The following is a 19,323-nucleotide window of genomic DNA, read 5'->3' as shown; positions in this document are numbered from 1 at the left end:
TCCATCATGAAAATTAGGCAGTAGGCTCAGAGAACAGTTGGTCCAAAACATATTGTTTAATAAACAGTTTATAGAGTAGTTCAGTAACATTCATGTAACACTGTAGATGCAACTTATTTTTCAGATTCAACTAAGAGACAAAACATCAAAAACAAATAATCTATTTTAAACCGTATTAATTTTTAAATTATAGAATTAATAATGTACTTGAGAGGGCAGAGAAGAAAACTATAGTTCTGTACTGAGCAGTCAGAAGTTATTGTTTAAAGTCAATAAATTAATAAATATATCTCAATAAAATGTTTATTAATTAGAGTCACTGAGAGAAAAGAAGAAAAATGAGAACACAATTGAGAAATGTTTTAAAATTCCTTGTCTTTCCAGGACGACTTGAGTCAATAAATATATAAATTAAGAAATGGAGATATAATTACATTGTTTAGAGAATCTAAGCAACCATTCAAAAGCACTAAAAACATACAAGGGAAAAAGATGTAAGATAAGGTAGATGTTGGAAAGCAGAACTTTACGTTTTATTATATATTCCTTTTTACATTTCTGAGACTTACTTCCAACTATATGATTAATTTCTTAATAAAAAACTCATGTAAACCCCCTGTATTTGTGATTTAAGAAGGTAAATGTGAGAGAAATATATACTAATTTTAAGAAGTTGCCCAAGATTAAATATTATTGATTAAAGATAAATTTTCAGAAATGTATAGTAAAAACAGCACCAAAATTTTAGTATATATTAACTAGTATTGTCCTAAATAAATACAAATATACATTTTTATCTGACCACAGTCTATATAAAAGGCAATACATCATCTAATGGCAAAGCCATGAAGCTAACTCCTTTATTTCTGAGGCCTACTTACGCCTGCCAAAATTCTATTTATAACCCATAGCAGTATAGAAAGTAACATGTGATGTGCTTATAATATTTAAGTTCTTCTCAAATTATAAGTTAGGTACCTTTAGGAGATGAATTAATTATTATGATATGACAGAAAGGTACTATATATTGTAGTTACATCATACAAGCTGATTTTTTGAGAAAGAACTTTTAAAAATCCATTTGCACTGTGGCAATAAATATTAAGCCACTGCCTGTAATGCTGGTATCCCATACTGGAACCCTGGTTTGAGTCCACCTGCTTTGCTTCCAATCCAGCTCATTGCTAAAGCACCTAGGAAAACAGCCAAGGATGTCCCAAGTATTTGGGCCCCTGCAACTTAAATGGGAGACTCAGATGGGGTTCTTGGCTCTTGACTTAGGCATGGCTCAGCCCTGGTTGTTGTGGCCCTTTGGAGAGTGAACCAGTGGATGGAAGATTTCTTTCTCTGTCTCTCCCCCTCTCTCTGGCTCTATACTTTTCAAATAAATAAAAGAAAATAAATCTTAAAAAAAAAATGGGAGGCTGGTTTTGTGACACAGCGGGTTAAGCTAGTTAAGGCCTCCTGCATCCCATATAGGGGTGCGGGTTTGAGTCCCGCCTCCACTTCCAACACAACATCTTGCTAATGTGCACTCTGAGAGGCAGCAGGCGATGACTCAAGTACCTGGTTCCCTGGCACCTAATGTAGGAGACACAGATGGTGTCCCTGGCTCCTGGCTTCAACCTAGTTCAACTGCAGTTGTGGACATTTGGGTAATGAATCAGTGGATGGAAGAATTCTCTCTCTCCCTCCCCAACTTAATCTCTGTCACTTTGCCTTTCATATACATTAAAAATAACAAATAAACTTCATTTCCACTTTCTCACTCAGTGGCCCTTCTGCCTTTAGCAAGTGTTAATAAAAACATAAGACAACACATCAAGGTGGGCATTGCGGCATAGCAGGTAAAACTGCTGTCTACCTCGCTGGCATCGCATATGGGTGCCAGTTTAAGACCTGGCTGCTCCACTTCTGATCCAGCTCCCTGCTAAAGTGCCTGGGAAAGCAGCAGAAGATGGCCCTAGTGCTGGATCCTACACCTACATGGGAGACCTGGAAGAAGCTTCTGTGCTTCAGGCTTTGGCATGGCCCAGCCTTGGCTGTTGCAGCCATTTGGCATTTGGGGATTGAACCAGCAAATAGAAGATCTCTCTCCCTCTCTCTCTATTCCTCCCTCTCTAACTCTTTCGAATAAATAATAAATAAATCTTAAAAAAAGACAATATATCATGCCAAAGAGTGAAAAAGAAAAAAGATCAAGCATGATTTCTGTTCATTAATATTTGCTAAACAGGACAATAGGACCTCTGTCTCGTTAGAAACAGTACAGAGAATAGCTTGACGATGATTAAGAAAGATGGTAAATATAAGGCAAAACTTCAGCTCAAATTTTTTAAGAACTGCCTATGATTAAATGATTTTTAAAAATTATGATTTTAAAGAACAATTTAGGACCTGATGGCTTTACTCCTGAATTCTATAAGACATTTAAAGAGGAACTAACTCTTGTGCTTTTCAAACTAGTCAAAAATATTGAAAAGAATATAACTCTGCCAAACTCTTTATGAGGCCAGCATCACTCTGATACTAAACCAAACAAAGACATAACACAGAAAGAGAACTACAAATATTCTTGATGAATCTAGATCAAGTATCTCAATAAAATATTACCAAGGCAAACCCAACACTACATCAAAAAGATTACACAGCACAATCAAGTGGGATTTACCCCAGAGGTACAAGCATAGTTCAACACTCAAAAATCAACAAATGTCATAAATCATATCAACAGAATGAAGAACAAAAAACTATATGGTAATCTCAATAGAGGCAGAGAAAGCATTTAAGATTCAGCATCTCTTCTTAACATTGAAATTACAGGTATAGAAGAAAAATATTTCAAAATGATAAAGGTCATATATGACTAACCATCAGCCAATATCAGTAGCATACTCAACCGAGAAAATCTGAAAGAATTTCCCCTCAGATCTGGAATAAGACATGGATGTCTACTTTAACCACTCATATTCAATATGGTACTAGAAGTATTAGCAACTACAATTATGGAGGTAAAAGAAAGCGAAGGGCTTCAGAATTGAAAAGGAGGAAGTCAAAATATTGCTGTTTGTAGATGATATGATGTTGTATGTGAAAAAACCTAAGCATTCTACCAAATTTTTTGAAACTGATAAATCAATCCAGTGAAGTCACATGATACAAAATCAACATGAAAAAATACTAGCACTTCTGCACACAATGATCTTGCTGAAAAAGAAATCCCATTTACAATATTTACACAAAACATCAAATATTTAGGAATAAACTTAACCAAAGAAATGAAAGATCTCAACAATGAAAATTATAAAACATTAGTGAAAGAAATAATCAAGAACACACACAAAAAAATGGAAAGATATTTCTTGCTCATGGATTGGAAAAAAATAATATTTAAATGTCTATATTACCAAAGGCAATCTACAGATTCAATGCAAATATCAAAATACTGATGGCATTCTTTGAAGAATTAGAAAAAATAATCCTAAATTCATATAGCATCACAAAAGATCTAGAATAGCCAATGTGACCTGGAGGGGGTTAAAAAAAAATCAAGCTGGAGGCATCACAATGCCTGATTTCACAGCATCCTAAAAAGTTAAAGTAATTGCCGGTGCCGCGGCTCACTAGGCTAATCCTCCGCCTTGCAGAGCCAGCACACCGGGTTCTAGTCCCGGTCGGGGCGCCAGATTCTGTCCCGGTTGCTCCTCTTCCAGGTCAGCTCTCTGCTGTGGCCAGGGAGTGCAGTGGAGGATGGCCCAAGTGCTTGGGCCCTGCACCCCATGGGAGACCAGGAGAAGTACCTGGCTCCTGCCATTGGATCAGCGCAGTGCGCCGGCCACAGCACGCAGGCTGCGGCGGCCATTGGAGGGTGAACCAACGGCAAAGGAAGACCTTTCTCTCTGTCTGTCTCTCTCACTGTCCACTCTGCCTGTCCAAAAAAAAAAAAAGTTATAGTAATTAAAACAGCATACTACTGGCATAAAAATCAGCACATAGATCAATGGAACAGAGTAGAGAGCTCATAAATTAATTTATGTAAATGCAGCCAACAGATTTCTGACAAAGGTGGCAAGAACATACATTGGAGAAAGGACAGTCTTTTCAATAAATGGTGCTGGCAGAACTGTACTACATATGCTTGAAGAATGAAACTGGATTCCTACCTCTCACCATATGCAAAAATCAACTCAAGATATATCAAAGGTCCATAAGACCAGAAACTATGAAACTACTAGAAAAAAATGTTGGAGAAACACTTCAAGGCATTGATCAAGGTGATGACTTCTTCGCTAAGAGCCCAAAAGCATAAAGTAACAAAAGCAAAATTGGACAACTGGGATTATATCAAACTCTGAAGATTTTTCACAGCAAAGGGAACAATCAACAGAGGGAAAAGACATCAAATAAAATGGGAGAAAATATCTATTAAGCTACTTATCCAACAAAGGACTGATATCCAAAATGCATCAGCAACTCAAAATACACAACAAAAAAAACCTATCCCAATGAAGAAATGGGCATAGGACCTGAATCAGCAACTGTCAAAAGAAGAAATACAAATGGCCAACAAATATATGAAAAATGCTCAGTGTCACCAGCCATCAGACAAATGTAAATCAAATGAGATTTCACAATGATATATCACCTTATCCTTGTCCGAACAGTGACTATTCAGACAGAGAGTAAGAAACACTGGCAAGGACGTGGAGAGGGAGGAACTCTTTTTTATTTATTTATTTTTAAAGATTTATTTATTCATTTGAAAGGCAGAGTTACAGAGAAGCAGGAGCAGATATATATATATATATATCAATAGAGAGAGAGAGAGAGAGAGGTCCTCCATCCGTTGGTTTATTCCCCAGATGGCTATAATGGATAGAGCTGTGCCAATCTGAAGCCAAGAGCCAGGAGCTTCCTCTGGGTCTCCCACATGGGTACAGAGGCCCAAGGACTTGGGCCATCTTCCATTGCTTTCCCAGGCCATAGCAGAGAGCAGGACTGGAAGTGGAGCAGCCATGACTCCAACTGGTGCCCATATGGAATGCTGGCACCGCAGGCGGTGGCCTTGCCTGCTATACCACAGCGCCAGCCCTAAGGAACTTTTATACACTGCTGGTGGGAATGTAAATTAGTACAGCCATTGTAAAAAAGGACATTTCTTAAGAAACTAGAAATGGAATTGCTGTATGATCCAGCAAACCCACTCCTGGTCATACAACCAAAAGACACAAACTCCTACAAAGAGATACCTGTACCACCATATTTATAGCATCACTGCTCACAATAGCCAAAATATTTAACCAACCAAGGTGTCCATCATTAGATGAATGGATAAAGAAAATGGAAATTGTTTAATATGCTATCTCAAAAATTAAAAAAAAGTGTAGTGTGTGTATGTATGTAGTGTGTGTAGTGTGTGTATGTATACATACACACACACACAATGGAATATTATTCAGCTCTAAATAATAATGATATTCTATCATTTGCAGCAAAATGGATGGAACTGAAGGACATCATGTTGAATAAAATTAGCCAGATACAGAAAAACAAACACTACATATTCCCCCTTACATGGGGAAGCTCAAATAAAAAAACAAAAGGAAAAAAAATGAACAAAGCACAACTTAATCTGAACAAAGAATGCTGATTACTACAGACTAGGAGGAACAGAGGGGATAAAGGATTTGTATTAAAAAAAAAATAGGGATGCTGGGTGCAATTCATTAATTGTGACAAAGATACTAATGTGAGATGTTAACAGGGGAAATGGATGAGGGATACTTCTTGTATCTTACTCCTTGTACCTTAAAATTTTGTTCTGGAAATTTAAAATTGGCTTTAGCCAGGTCCAATTCCAAGAGTTGTGGTCATTTGGAGAGTGAACTAGTGGATGAAAGATCTGTCTCTCTCTCTCTCCTTCTTTCTGTCATTCTGCCTTTCAAATACATAAAATAAATCTTTTTTAAAAATTCAAAAAAGAAAGGGAAAGATGGGTATAAAATATTAATAATAATGTGAAGGCAAAGGGAATGAGAAATTCTAAGAGAAAACATTTATAACTCTTAAAACTGCAGAACTCATTTTATAAACTCTAGATATAGAAGAACACTTAGGGTACTAACCAGTGTAAACTATATACAAATGTCCTTAAATAATTTTTATTTTCTCCATATACCTTTCTCATCCTGGAAACAAATACAATGTCAGTATTTCATTTCATGGCAAAATATGTCAACAACACGCAACTAGCCTTAATTTTAGGACTTAAAAACATTACAAGGAGACACTGTTGTATTTTTATGATAAAGGAAATATGTGTTCCCTCTCAGTGGAATGGAAAAATGTCTTTTTTCCTTTCAAAACAATGATTAACTGTTTTAAATTTTCAAATTAAATAATTTTTTCTCAACCTAAATCAGCAACTAGCTTCTGTATCTCTGCACGTCTGTTCATGCAAACAGAAAAGGAAATTTAGAAAGAAACCCAAGATGTAAAGTCATTTCCCTTCTAGTATACAAGAGGAAAACCATGAAAAGAATTAAAATTTTTTTTTTTTTTTTGACAGGCAGAGTTAGACAGTGAGAGAGAGAGAGAGAGACAGAGAGAAAGGTCTTCCTTTCTCTGTTGCTTCATCCCATAAGTGGCCACTACGGCCGGTACATTGTGGCCGGCACGCTGCACCGATCTGAAGCCAGGAGCCAGGTGCTTCTCCTGGTCTCCCATGGGGTGCAGGGCCCAAGCACTTGGGCCATCCTTCACTGCATTCCCGGGCCACAGCAGAGAGCTGGACTGGAAGAGGAGCAGCCGGGACAGAATCTGGCGCCCCAACTGGGACTAGAACCTGGGGCGCTGGCGCCGCAGGCAGAGGATTAGGCTAGTGAGCTGCGGCACCGGCCAGAATTAAAAATTTTCATTCCAACCTCTAAGAAATTCAAGAAGGTATATGGAAGTTAGGCTTTTGGTTCCAATACTGCTAGCTAAAGATACTATAAATTACAAGGATCAAGTGTGAATTGCTTGGTATAGTACTATAGCTGGACAACGGACTCCAAAATTGAACAGAAATTGAATTTATATCAAGTACTGTTTACTAGATTTGCAAAATTTGGGTCAGTTATTTAAATTTGCTGAGCATCTTCTAAATTCAAAAAATAGTACCTAATTAAAGAGGCACCAGTCCTTGGTGTACGTCAGACAGTTAAAAATGTCAAATCATATCTCCAACAGTACTGAGCTAATTCTACAACTACTGTTACTCAGGTTCTCAGTCTCTCTGGTTTAAAAGGCATTCCTTAGTAGAGGTCCATGATGCGAGTGTTCCATATCACAAATGACTAGGATGTAGAGCAGGCATTGTGGCGCAGCAGGTCAAGCTGCTGTCTGTGATATCATCAAAATGTCCATTCTCCCAAAAGCAATTTATACATTCAATGCAATACCAATCAAGATACCGAAGACCTTCTTCTCAGATCTGGAAAAAATGATGCTGAAATTCATATGGAGACACAGGCGACCTCGAATAGCTAAAGCAATCTTGTATAACAAAAAACAAAGCCAGAGGCATCACAATACCAGATTTCAGGACATACTACAGGGCAGTTGTTATCAAAACAGCATGGTACTGATACAGAAACAGATGTGGACAGACTAATGGAACAGAATAGAAACACCAGAAATCAATCCAAACATCTACAGCCAACTTACATTTGATCAAGGATCCAAAACCAATCCCTGGAGTAAGGACAGTCTATTCAATAAATGGTGCTGGGAAAATTGGATTTCCACGTGCAGAATCAAGAAGCAAGACCCCTACCTTTCACCTTACACAAAAATCCACTCAACATGGATTAAAGACTTAAATCTATGACCCGACACCATCAAATTATCAGAGAGCATTGGAGAAACTCTGCAAGATATAGGTACTGGCAAAGACCTCTTGGAAAAGACCCCAGAAGCACAGGCAGTCAAAGCCAAAATTAACATTTGGGATTGCATCAAATTGAGAAGTTTCTGTACTTCAAAAGATACAGTCAGGAAAGTGAAGAGGCAACCAACAGAATGGGAAAAAATATTCGCAACTATGCAACAGATAAAGGGTTGCTAACCAGAATCTACAAAGAAATCAAGAAACTCCACAACATCAAAAAATAAATCTTAAAAAAACTACGCAAACTGAGAAGTTTACAAATGAGTGTTAACAGGTTTTAGTCATTTCAGAAATGGTGTTTTTTCCAGTATAAGTAAAAATTAGGGTTAGAAGGAACCAAAATCCTGCATAAGGATGAAACTGCAGAAAATGGGTCAAATAATAATTGTTGCCTTAGTCAATGATTTTATTTCTTTAAAAGCAAAATATTTTAAAGAAATAAAAATCTCTTATGCAATAAACAACCTCAGAACTTGGTTTAAGTATGCAAAAATGAAAATTCAGGAAGGTTGAATGATCTACCCAAGTCACTCAATTGAAGCGTGTCTGACTCAAAGAAAATCCAGTCTAAACCAAGCCATGCTATTTCTTGAAACTTAAATATCTGGGACATCTAAATTTCATCAGAGGATAGTTATTTCCCTTTCAATTAGAAGACAAAACAAAAACTAGGTACAGAAGCAGCTTACGTCACTGAGAAACAAACCTTCCTTTCTTTAGGTTTTTCCTGTCAGTCACACAAACTGAGAAATTTCAGGGTGAAAATACAAGTACTATAGGTTTTCAAATCTCCTAATTCCAAAAAGCAGTTGGGCCATCACAATCAATCAAAGCAGGAAAGAAAAAAGGAATGAAGAGAGGTGGGGAGGAAGAAGAAAGAAGATGCAAAGAGGGAAGGGAAGGGCAGGAGATGGGTGGGGAATAAGAGGCAATAAGAGAAGAGAAAGAAAATGGAGGGGAACCCATAAAATAGACTCTCAGTTTAAAATATAAACTTTTACCTACATTCTTTCTTTCTCTTGTTCCTTAGCAATTGATAAACAAGAGTATATTGGATTTTCCTTTACATTCCATGGAAGAAATTAAAAAAAAAAAACTTCCAAATATATAAACTGTCTCTCATGTGAGCCACTTTTAAGTTCTAAAAATTTAAATGACATATTAATTTACTTTTGTTTTCTGCAAAGTTACAAACCTACCATCAAACTTTGAGGCTTCAGGATCATTAGCATTGATAGCAATTAATTTCCAATCCGTTTCACCCTCATCAATCAGAGCCAAAATTCCAAGAATCTTCACATGAACAACCTCTCCACGAGTAAGAACCTTTAAAGAGAAAAGAAATTCACCATTTGCAAGGCTTCAGAGTTTATTCATACGTCACCAAAACTCATTTGGAAGATTAAAAGTATAACAGACTGAAATTTAATAAAGCTTCATAATTAAAAAGAATGTAAATGCAGTCATAAAGCCTGTCATGTAATGTCCCTTTTAGAATTAAGTAACCTAAAACTTTCATTTCCACCAATGATGAAATTACCAAAAAACTTGCCTTCCCATTTTCAACAACTAGAAAATTGGACAAAACACATAAAATCATTCTCTTCAGACATTAGACAGTAGCACAGCACTGTGGCCCCAGAGTAAAGTAAATTAATAGGAGAGCCTGTGACTGGCCTGGCTTTCTGGACAATATACTTTCTAGACCATGGCACAGGAAAGACAAACCCAGTGAGAACACAAGGTCACATTATGGTTAAGAAACAGAGTTGAAAAGGGGGAGGAAGAAGGCAGCTGGGATCTGTGGGGCAACCTATTGGAGATGAGACAAAATGCCAGAAATCTAAAAAAGGGCTCCTTTGAAACACTGACTATATACTAATCTGTGCATAAATGTGGGAAGATATGAGGACAACCAAGGAGTAACTGCTAGAGAGCTTTGAGTTTCAACGGGTGTTCACATGTTGATTAAGGGGCAATTATTCAACAAAGGGCTTAAAGCAACTCTCAGCAAATTAAAAAAAATCTAAATCATACCACGTATCTTCTCAGACCAAATGGAATGAAGCAAAATCAACAACTCAGGAATCTCTAGAGTATATGCAAACACATGGAGACTGAACAACATAGTCTTGAATGAACAGTGGGTCATAGAAGAAATCAAAAGAGATTTTGATTTCCAGAAACAAATGAAGATGACAATACAACATATCAAAATTTATAGGATACAGCAAAAGCAGTGTTAAGAGGAAAGTTTATAGCAATAGGTGCCTACATCAAGAAATTGGAAAGGTACCAAATAAATGAGTTATCAATGCATTCAAGGATCTAGAAAAACTGCAGGAAACCAGACCCAAAACTAGTAGGAGAAAAGAAATAATTAAAATTAGATACGATATCAACTAATACGCTATTGGTGTGACTGGAGACAGGTAAAGCAAATATGGAGGACTGTACGCAGATAACTCAGAAATCTGAAGATAGACCTACCATATGACCCAGCCATCTCACTCCTGGGAATTTACCCAAGGGAAATGAAATCAGTAAACAAAAGAGTTATATGCACCCCCATATTTGCTGCAGCTAAACTCACAACAGCTAAGACATAGAACCAACCTAAATGCCCATCAACCGAAGAGTCAATAAAGAAATTAAGGGACTTGTACACTATGGAATACTACACAGCAGTAAAAAAAAAAAATGAAATCCAGTCATTTGCAACAAAATGGATGAAGCTGGAAAACATCATACCTAGTGAAATAAGCCAATCCCAAAGGGACAAATGCTATATGTTCGCCCTGATCTGTGAGAATGAATAGAGCACCTAAAACAAAATTTACAGAAGTGAAATTGACACTTCAAGAACAGATGACTTGAACTGCCCAGGTCTTGGTTGTCAAGGAACAGTTTTGTTTTGTTTTGTTTTTCGTTTTTTTCCTCTTCATACTATTTGTTGAACACTTTACTTAACATAGAGTTGATCATATATGTATAAAGTCAATTGAGGATGGATCTCAGTAAGAAATAAGAGTGGGAATAACAGAGGAAGGAGGAAATTTGTAACTGTAAAGCTTTTTCTTTTATATGGCCTCTAAGATGATTTCCTTGCTCTTGGTATGTAAGAATTTCTCCTATACTTTATGATATTCTGTTCTATACTAAACCAAAAGAAGACTAGTTTGATCATTTATAATTAATACATTTATACAAAAATAAATCAATATAGTGTTTAGTAATTTTTTCCCCAGAAACTTTTTCCAAGGAATAAAGTTACATGTATTTCATAAGTACAACTTTAGGAATATAGTGATTCTCCTAACAGGACCCTCTCTCTCACCCAAACTCTCACCCCTCTTCCTCCTCCCTCTCCAAATCCCATTCTTTATGTTTTACTAAAATCTATTTTCAATAAACTTTATGCATATATAATTAACTCTATACTAAGTAAAAACTTCAACAAACTGTATGAAAAAAACTGTTTCTCAATTGTCAAGACGAGGGCTGTTCAAAGTCACTGCATCTCAAAGTGTCAATTTCACTTCAATAGATTCCATTTTAGGTACTCTACTAGTTACCACAGATCAGGGAGAACATATGGTATTTGTCCTTTTGCAATAGTCTAACATGATGTTTTTGTTTCATTCATTATGTTGGAAACAATAGGATTTCATTTTTCATCCACTGTGTAGTATTCCATGCTGTACATATATCAGAATTTTTTATTCAGTTTTCAGTTGTCAGACATTTGGGTTGATTCCATATCTTTGCTACTTGTGAATTGAGCTGCAATAAACAGGGAATGGGGCCAGCACTGTGGTATAGTGGGCTAAGTCACCACCTGTGGCACTGGCATCCCATATGGGTACTGGTTCATGTCTTGACTGCTCCTTTCCCAATCCAGTTCTCTGTTATAGCCTGGGAAAGTATCAGAAGATGGCTCAAGTTCTTGGGACCCTGCACCTGGGTGGGAGACCCACAGGAAGCAATCTGGCTCCTGGCTTCAAATTGGAATGGCTCCAGCCATTGTGGCCATTTGGAGAGTGAACCAGTAGATGTTAAGACCTTTCTGTCTCTCCCTCTGTCTGTTACTTTACCTGTCAAATAAATAATTAAATCTTTTAAAAAAAAATAAACATGAGGGTACAGAGAACTCATATGCTGATTTCATTTCCCTTAGGTAAATTCCTAGGAGTGAGACGGCTGGATGATATGGTAAGTATATTCAGATTTCTGAGCTATCTCCATACTGTCTTCCACAGTGGCCATACCAGTTTACATACCCACCAACAGTGGATTAGGGTACATTCTCGCCAGCATTTATTGTTTGTTGATTTCTTTTTTCTTTTTAGTAAAGGTTTTATTTATTTTATTTGAGAGTTAAGTTACAGACAGTGAGAGGGAGAGACAGAGAGAAAGGTCTTCCTTCTGTTGGTTCACTCCCAAATGGCCACAACGGCCAGAGCTGTGCCGATACGAAGCCAGGAGCCAGGCACTTCTTTATGGTCTCCTACGTGGGTGCAAGGGTCCAAGGACTTGGGCCATCTTCTACTGCTTTCCCAGGCTGTAGCAGAGAGTTGGACTGGAAGTGGAGCAGACAGGACTAGAACCGGTGCCCTTATGGGATGCCGGCGCCACGGCGCCAGCCCCTGTTGATTTCTTTATGAATGCTATTCTAACTGGGCTGAGGTGAAACTTCCCTGTGGTTTTCATTTGCGTATCCCTGAAGGCTAATGATCCTAAGCATTTTCTCATGGATTTCATGGATTTCCTCTTTTGAAAAATGCCGAAGTCCTTTGCCCATTTCTTCACAGGTTTGTTTGCTCTGCTGTTGTTCAGTTTCTTGAGCTCTTCATAGAGTCTGGATGATAACCATTTATCAGCTGCATAATTTGCAAATAATTTCTCCCATTTTCCTGAGTGTTTCTTTTGCCGTACAGAAACTACTCAATTTGATGTAATTCCAATTGTCAATTTTGTCTTTTATTGTCTGGCCTCTGGTGTCTTTTCCAAGAAGTTTTTGCCTATGCCAATGTCTTGCAGGGTTTCCCTAATGTTCTCTAATACATTTCTGGAATCAGGACGTAGAATTAGCTCATTAATCTTGAGAGGAACTTTGTATAAGGTGTAAGATAGAGGGCCTTGCTTCACACTTCTGCATGTGGAGATCCAGTTTTCCCAGCACCATTTGTTGAAGAGACTATCCTTGCTCCCGGGATTGGTTTTAGATCCTTTGTCAAAATACAAGTTGTTTGTAGATGTGTGGGTTGATTTCTGGTGTTTCTATTCTGGTCTACTGGTCTATTCAGCTGGTTTTGTAACAGTACTAAGTTGCTTTGATTAAACTGCCCTGCAGTATGTCTTAAAATCTGGTATTATGATGCCTCTGGCTTTTGTTGTTGTTGTATAAGATGAATTTCAGCATCATTTTTTCTATATCTGAGAAGAATGTCCTTGATATTTTGATTGAGATCACATTGAATCTGTAAACTGCTTTCAGTAGTATGGACATTTTGATAATACTGATTCTTCCAATCTATGAATATGGAAGATTTTTCCATTCTTTATGTATTCTTCTATTTCTTTATTGTTTTATAATTGCCATCATAGAGATCTTTGACTTCCTTGGTTAAATTCTTCCAAAGTATTTTTTTTGTAGCTATTGTGAATGGGACTGATCTTAGAAGTTGTTTCTCCATTGTGGCATTGTCTGTGTATACAAAGGCAGTTGATTATTGTGTGCTGATTTTATAACCCTGTATTTTACCAAACTCTTCTATGAGTTCCAATATTCTATTAGTAGAGTCTTTTGAATCCCCTATATATAGAATCATGTCATCAGCAAATAGGGATAGTTTAACTTCCTCCTTCCCAATTTGTATCCCTTTGATTTCTTTTTCTTGCCTAATGCCTCTGGCTAAAACTTCCAGGACTATATTGAATACAATGGTGAGAGTGGGCATCTTTGGTTCTGGACCTCAGTGGGAATGCTTCCAATTTTTCCTCACTCAATAATATGCTGGCAGTGTCTGCCATAAATTGCCTTGATTGTGCTGAGGAATGTTCCTTCCATATGCAATTTACTTAAGGTTTTCACCATGAAAGGGTGTTGTATTTTATCAAACGCTTTTTCTGCATCTGCTTAGAAATCATATCCTTTTTGTTTTTCAACTTGTTAATGCGGAGTATCACATTCACTGATTTGCAAACACTGAACTATCCCTGCATACGAAGGATAAATCAGAGTTGGTCCAGGTGATTGATCCTTCTGATGTGTTGTTGGATTTGATTGGTAGTATTTTGTTGAAGATTTTTGCATCTATGTTCATCAGGGAAATTATTCTGTAGTTCTTTTTCGCTGTTGCATCTTTTTCAGGTTTAGGAATTAAGGAGATGCTGGCTTCATAGTAGGAGTTTGGGAGGATTCCCTCCCTTTCCATTGTTTTGAATAGCTTGAGAAGAATGGAAATTAATTCTATCTAAAGGTCTGGTAGAATTCAGCAGTGAATCCACTCAGTCTTGGGCTTTTCCTTTGGGGAGGGTCTTTATTAGATTCAATCTACATCCTGGTTATGGGTCCATCTAGGTTTTCTATGTCTTCATGGCTCACTTTAGGTAGGTTGTTATGTTTCTAGAAATCTATCCATTTCTTCTAGGTTTTCCAATTTGTTGGCATACAGCTCTTTGTAGGAATTTCTGATGATTCTTTTTAGTTTGCTGTGTCTGTTGTTACACATCCTTTTTCATCTTGGATTTTATTGATTTGGGTCTTTTCTTTTTTGGAGGGATGGGGTTAATTGGGTGTGTCAATTTGGTTTCTTTTTTCTTTTTTTAAAAAGATTTATTTATTTGAAAGTCAGAGTTATATTTATAGAGAAAGCGAGGCGGGGTGGGGTGGGGGGTCTTCCATCCAGTGGTTCACTCCCCAATTGGCTGCAATGGTAGGAACTGTGACGATCTGAAGCCAGGAGCCAGGAATTTCTTCTGGGTTTCCCACGTGCTTGTGGGGGCCTAAGGATTTGGGCCATCTTCTACTGTTTTCCCAGGCCATAGCAGAGAGCTGAATTGGAATTGCAGCAGCTGGGAATTGAACTCGCACCCATATGGGATGCCAGCATTGCAGATGGCAGCTTTACCTGCTACACCACAGCACTGGCCAGTTTATTTTTTCCAAAAAGAAGCTCTTCGTTTTGTGATCTTTTGTATTGTTTTTTCCTTTCAATTTTGTTTATTTCTTCTCTAATTTTAATTATTTCTTTCCTCCTATTAGTTTTGGGTTTGGTTTGCTGTTGTTTTTCTAGCTCCTTGAGATGTACTGATAACTCATTTACTTGGTGCCTGCCTTCCCAATTTCTTGAGGTAGGCACCAAGTGCTATAAACTTTCCTGACACTGCTTTTGATGTATCCCATAATTTTTGATATGCTGTCTTGCCATCTTCATTTGTTTCCAGAAATATTTTGATTTTCTTTTTTGATTTCTTAAATGATGGACTGTTCATTCAAAGCATGTTTTTAGTCTCTATGTATCTTCATATGTTCTAGAGATTCTTTTTCTTTTTTCTTTTATTTTATTTTATTTTTGACAGGCAGAGTGGACAGTGAGAGAGAGAGAGACACAGAGAAAGGTCTTCCTTTTGCCATTGGTTCACCCTCCAATGGCCGCCGCAGCCGGTGCATCGTGCTGATCCGAAGCCAGGAGCCAGGTGCTTCTCCTGGTCTCCCATGGGGTGCAGGGCCCAAGCACTTGGGCCATCCTCCACTGCACTCCCGGGCCATAGCAAAGAGCTGGCCTGGAAGAGGGGCAACCGGGACAGAATCCGGCTCCCTGACTGGGACTAGAACCTGGTGTGCCAGCACAAGGCAGAGGATTAGCCTATTGAGCCGCGGCGCCGGCCTAGAGATTCTTGAATTGTTGATTTCTGGCTTTGTTCCACTGTGGTCAGAGATGTATGGTATGATTTGGATTTTTTTTTTTTTAATATGTTGAGACTTGCTTTAGACCTGGCCTGTAGTCTAATCTAGAGAAAGCTTCATGCAGTGGTGAGAAGAATGTATATTCTACAACTGTAGGATGAAAAGTTCTATAGATGTCTGTTAGGTCCATTTGGTCTATAGTGTTCATTAAGTCTGCAGTTTCCCTGCTGATTTTCTTTCTGGCTGATGTATCCATGACTGAAAGTGGGGTGCTGAAGTCCTCTATTGTATTAAGCAGCTTTTGTAAGGCTGGACAAGTGGTGACAAATTCTTTCAATTTATGTTTTTTATGAAAGGTCTTTATTTCACCTTCATTCATAAATGAGAGCTTTGCAGAGCTTTGCAGGGAAGAATATTCTGGGTTGACAATTTTTTTCTCTTAAGACTTGGAATACATCTCATCATTCTCTCCTAGCCTGTAGGGTTTCTGATGAGAAGTTTGCTGTGAGTCTAACTGGAGATCCTCTGAAAGTAATCTGGTGTTTCTCTTGTGCACATTTTAGAACCTTTTCTTTGTTTTACTGTGGAGAGTTTGACTACAATGTGTTGTGTGAAGATCTTTTCTGTTAATGTCTATTAGGAGTTCTATGTACTTCCTGTAATTGGACGTCACTTTCTTTCTCTAAATTAGAGAATTTTTATGTAATTATTTAATTAAAAAGGCCTTCTAATCCATTCTCAGATTCCATACCTTCAGGAACTCCAAAGACCCATATGTTGGGTTGTTTGATAGTATCCCATAAATCTCCAACACTGTTTTTCAGTTTTCTAATTTCTCCTTGTTTCTTTATTTTTAGTCTGACTAAAATTTGCAGAGATTATTTCTAACAAATATTCTTTCTTCTTCCTCACCAAGGCTGTTTAGGCTTTCCAATGCATTTTTTATATGTTCTACTGAATTTTTCATTTCCAACATTTAGTTTTGACTTCTTTTCAAAAATCTCAATTTCCTGAGAAAAATTTTCATTCACATCATGTATGGATTTCTTTAGTTCATGGATTTATTTTTGATTATTTCTACGTAATCCTATGATTAATTTTTTGAAATCCATTTCTGGCATTTTTTCAATCTCTTCATCTTCACATTCTAGTACTGAAGTGCTGTTATGTTCTTTTGATGATGTCATGTTGTCTTCCTTATTCCTGTTTCTTGAATTGCTAAGTTTATTATTAGGCATTTGTGGAGATTTTTTTTTACCTTGTGATGGCTTTTATCTTTGGACTATGCTCTGTGGCTTAGTGACATATTGGCTCTTTCAGTGAATTCTCAGAGACATGTGCTGGGTGTGGCCAGGCAGCTCTGTTCAGTGCTCCCTCACCGGGTGAGGGGAGGGTCCAAGGTGAGATGGGATGGTTGCAGGTAGAAGGGAGGTAATGGGGGAAAAGCTGCTGTAATCCAAAAGTTGTACTTCGGAAATTTATATTAAGTTAAAAAAAAAAGTTTATATGAAATAAATAAATAATAAATGCCTTGAGGATGTGGGTGAAAATGTACCCTAATCCACTGTTGGTGGGGATGTAAACTAGTATAGCTATTGTGTAAGACAGTTTGGAGATACCTCAGAAAATGAAAATAGATATATCATATGACCCAATCACTCCACTTCCTGGAATTTACTGAAATGAAATCTGAATATGAAAGAGTACTCTGCACCCCCAAGTTTATTGCAGTTCAATTTACAGTAGCTAACATATGGAATCAACCTGGATGTTCATCAACTGTTGAATCAATAAAGAAATTGTGGTGTTTATGCATACATATATATATAATGGAATACTACTCACCCATAAAAAAGAATGAGTTCCTTTCTTTTGGAAGAAGATGGATACACTGGAAACCATTATACTTACCAACATAAGCCTTCCCCCAAAAAGGCAAATGCTATACGTTTTCCCTGACCTGTGGAAACTAATAGAGCACCCAAAAATGTAATGTATATATGTGAAATGGACATTTTCAGATTCAATGACTGTTTATTGTCCATGTCTCTACTGTATAGGAACAGTATTTTTTTTCTTGCTATTCACTGAACTCTTTATTTAGTGTAGGGTTAATCTTATGAGTATTAAAAGCTGATCATTGTAAAAATTGAGAGAAAGGATAAGAAAGGAAAGAAGAGGAAGGGTGGAAGCATGGGTGGGAGGAAGGGTAGCATGTGAATTATCACTATGCTCCTAAATCTGTACATATGAAACATATGAAATTTATTCATCTTAAAAAGTTTAAATAAATATACAAAAATTTAAAAAACAAGACAATTTTTGAAAAAAGATTGAGGGGTGGGAGGAAAAAGCAGAGATGTCATTTAATGAAATTCAAAATAATGAAAGGAGTAAATTGGAGAAAAAGAAATAATGAATTCAGTTCTGGATATGAGTTAGAGATGTCTAGGAGACATATGAGTGCAGATGCAGGTAACTGAGGCTTTGAAGTAAAGCTATCAATTTGACAGCCAATCCAAAACCAGGAGTCCTTGGGAATGGATCACCAAAGGAGTTCCTATATGAGACAGGAGCTGTGCAAGTGCACAACTCTCAAGATAAGCAATATTTATGGAGCAGGCAGACAAAAAGGTGCTTACTAAATAAACCAGGAGGAAGGAGACAGAAAATTCAGGACATGAAGATACAAAGTCAAGTGAAAAATTGACTTTGACTCATAAAGGAAGAAGTTAACAGTAAAAAACACCATGACAAACTTAAGTTAGATAAAGTCTATAAAGTAGGCCTATTGAGTATGACTAAACTGAAATTAACAGTGCCCTTACAGACAGCAGTTTCATGGAAATAACTCAGAGGGTGAGGGTGAAACTAGTTTTCAATGGGCTTCATATTAAGTGAGAAGAAGAAAATGGAGACTAAAGTTAAAAACTATTTATACAAGTCTTCATAAAAAGAGAAAGAAGAGAAGCAGCACACGGGAAGGAAGCCAGTAATGCCACAGAAATTGTTGAACCAGCAAAGATAAAAAATAAGAAAATATCATCACTCAAGGGGTGGAAAGGGCAAGACCTAAAACATAGGCAGAAGCTCTGGTCTTAGATAAAACTGAAGATTCTCAGAGTAACAGAATGAGAGGAAGAAAGAATGTTTGCAAGCACAGGCAGTTTTTAAGTCTGACAGAATGATGAGGGGGTTCTTATCTGCTGGTTTCTATGAGTTCTATAAATTTAAACTTAAGATGTCCTGCTGGGAATGAGAACAAAGTGAGTTAAGTTGAATGTTTGCACAAAGGCAGAAGAAATATTAGCAGTAAATGCAGCAGAAAACATGTAGAAGAACTGATGGGTAACATTATCTAAAGGATTGTGAATTTCGCATCCCACTGATGCAATCTGGCAACTTGGGAGCAGGCACAAAAAAAAAAAAAATACCAGATGAATTTTTTCATATTGAAGTTCCTGTCTGGATAGTGGACAAA

At 37.3% G+C, this 19,323-nt stretch overlaps 1 protein-coding gene across 4 annotated transcripts in view; it reads right to left on the bottom strand.

The window, feature by feature from the left end:
• Positions 1-19,323, bottom strand: part of PPA2 (inorganic pyrophosphatase 2) — a 105,982-nt gene that overhangs the window by 47,314 nt on the left and 39,345 nt on the right. For all 4 annotated transcript variants that reach the window (XM_051820137.2, XM_070047783.1, XM_051820136.2 and 1 more), the window contains one exon: positions 9,130-9,256. In XM_051820137.2, coding sequence (XP_051676097.1) covers positions 9,130-9,256 — 127 coding nt within the window. The remainder of the gene's footprint in view (positions 1-9,129; positions 9,257-19,323) is intronic.

Source organism: Oryctolagus cuniculus, chromosome 8 (genome assembly GCF_964237555.1).
Source record: "Oryctolagus cuniculus chromosome 8, mOryCun1.1, whole genome shotgun sequence".
Lineage (NCBI taxonomy): Eukaryota > Metazoa > Chordata > Mammalia > Lagomorpha > Leporidae > Oryctolagus > Oryctolagus cuniculus.
This window is presented reverse-complemented; position numbering and strand designations above follow the sequence as displayed.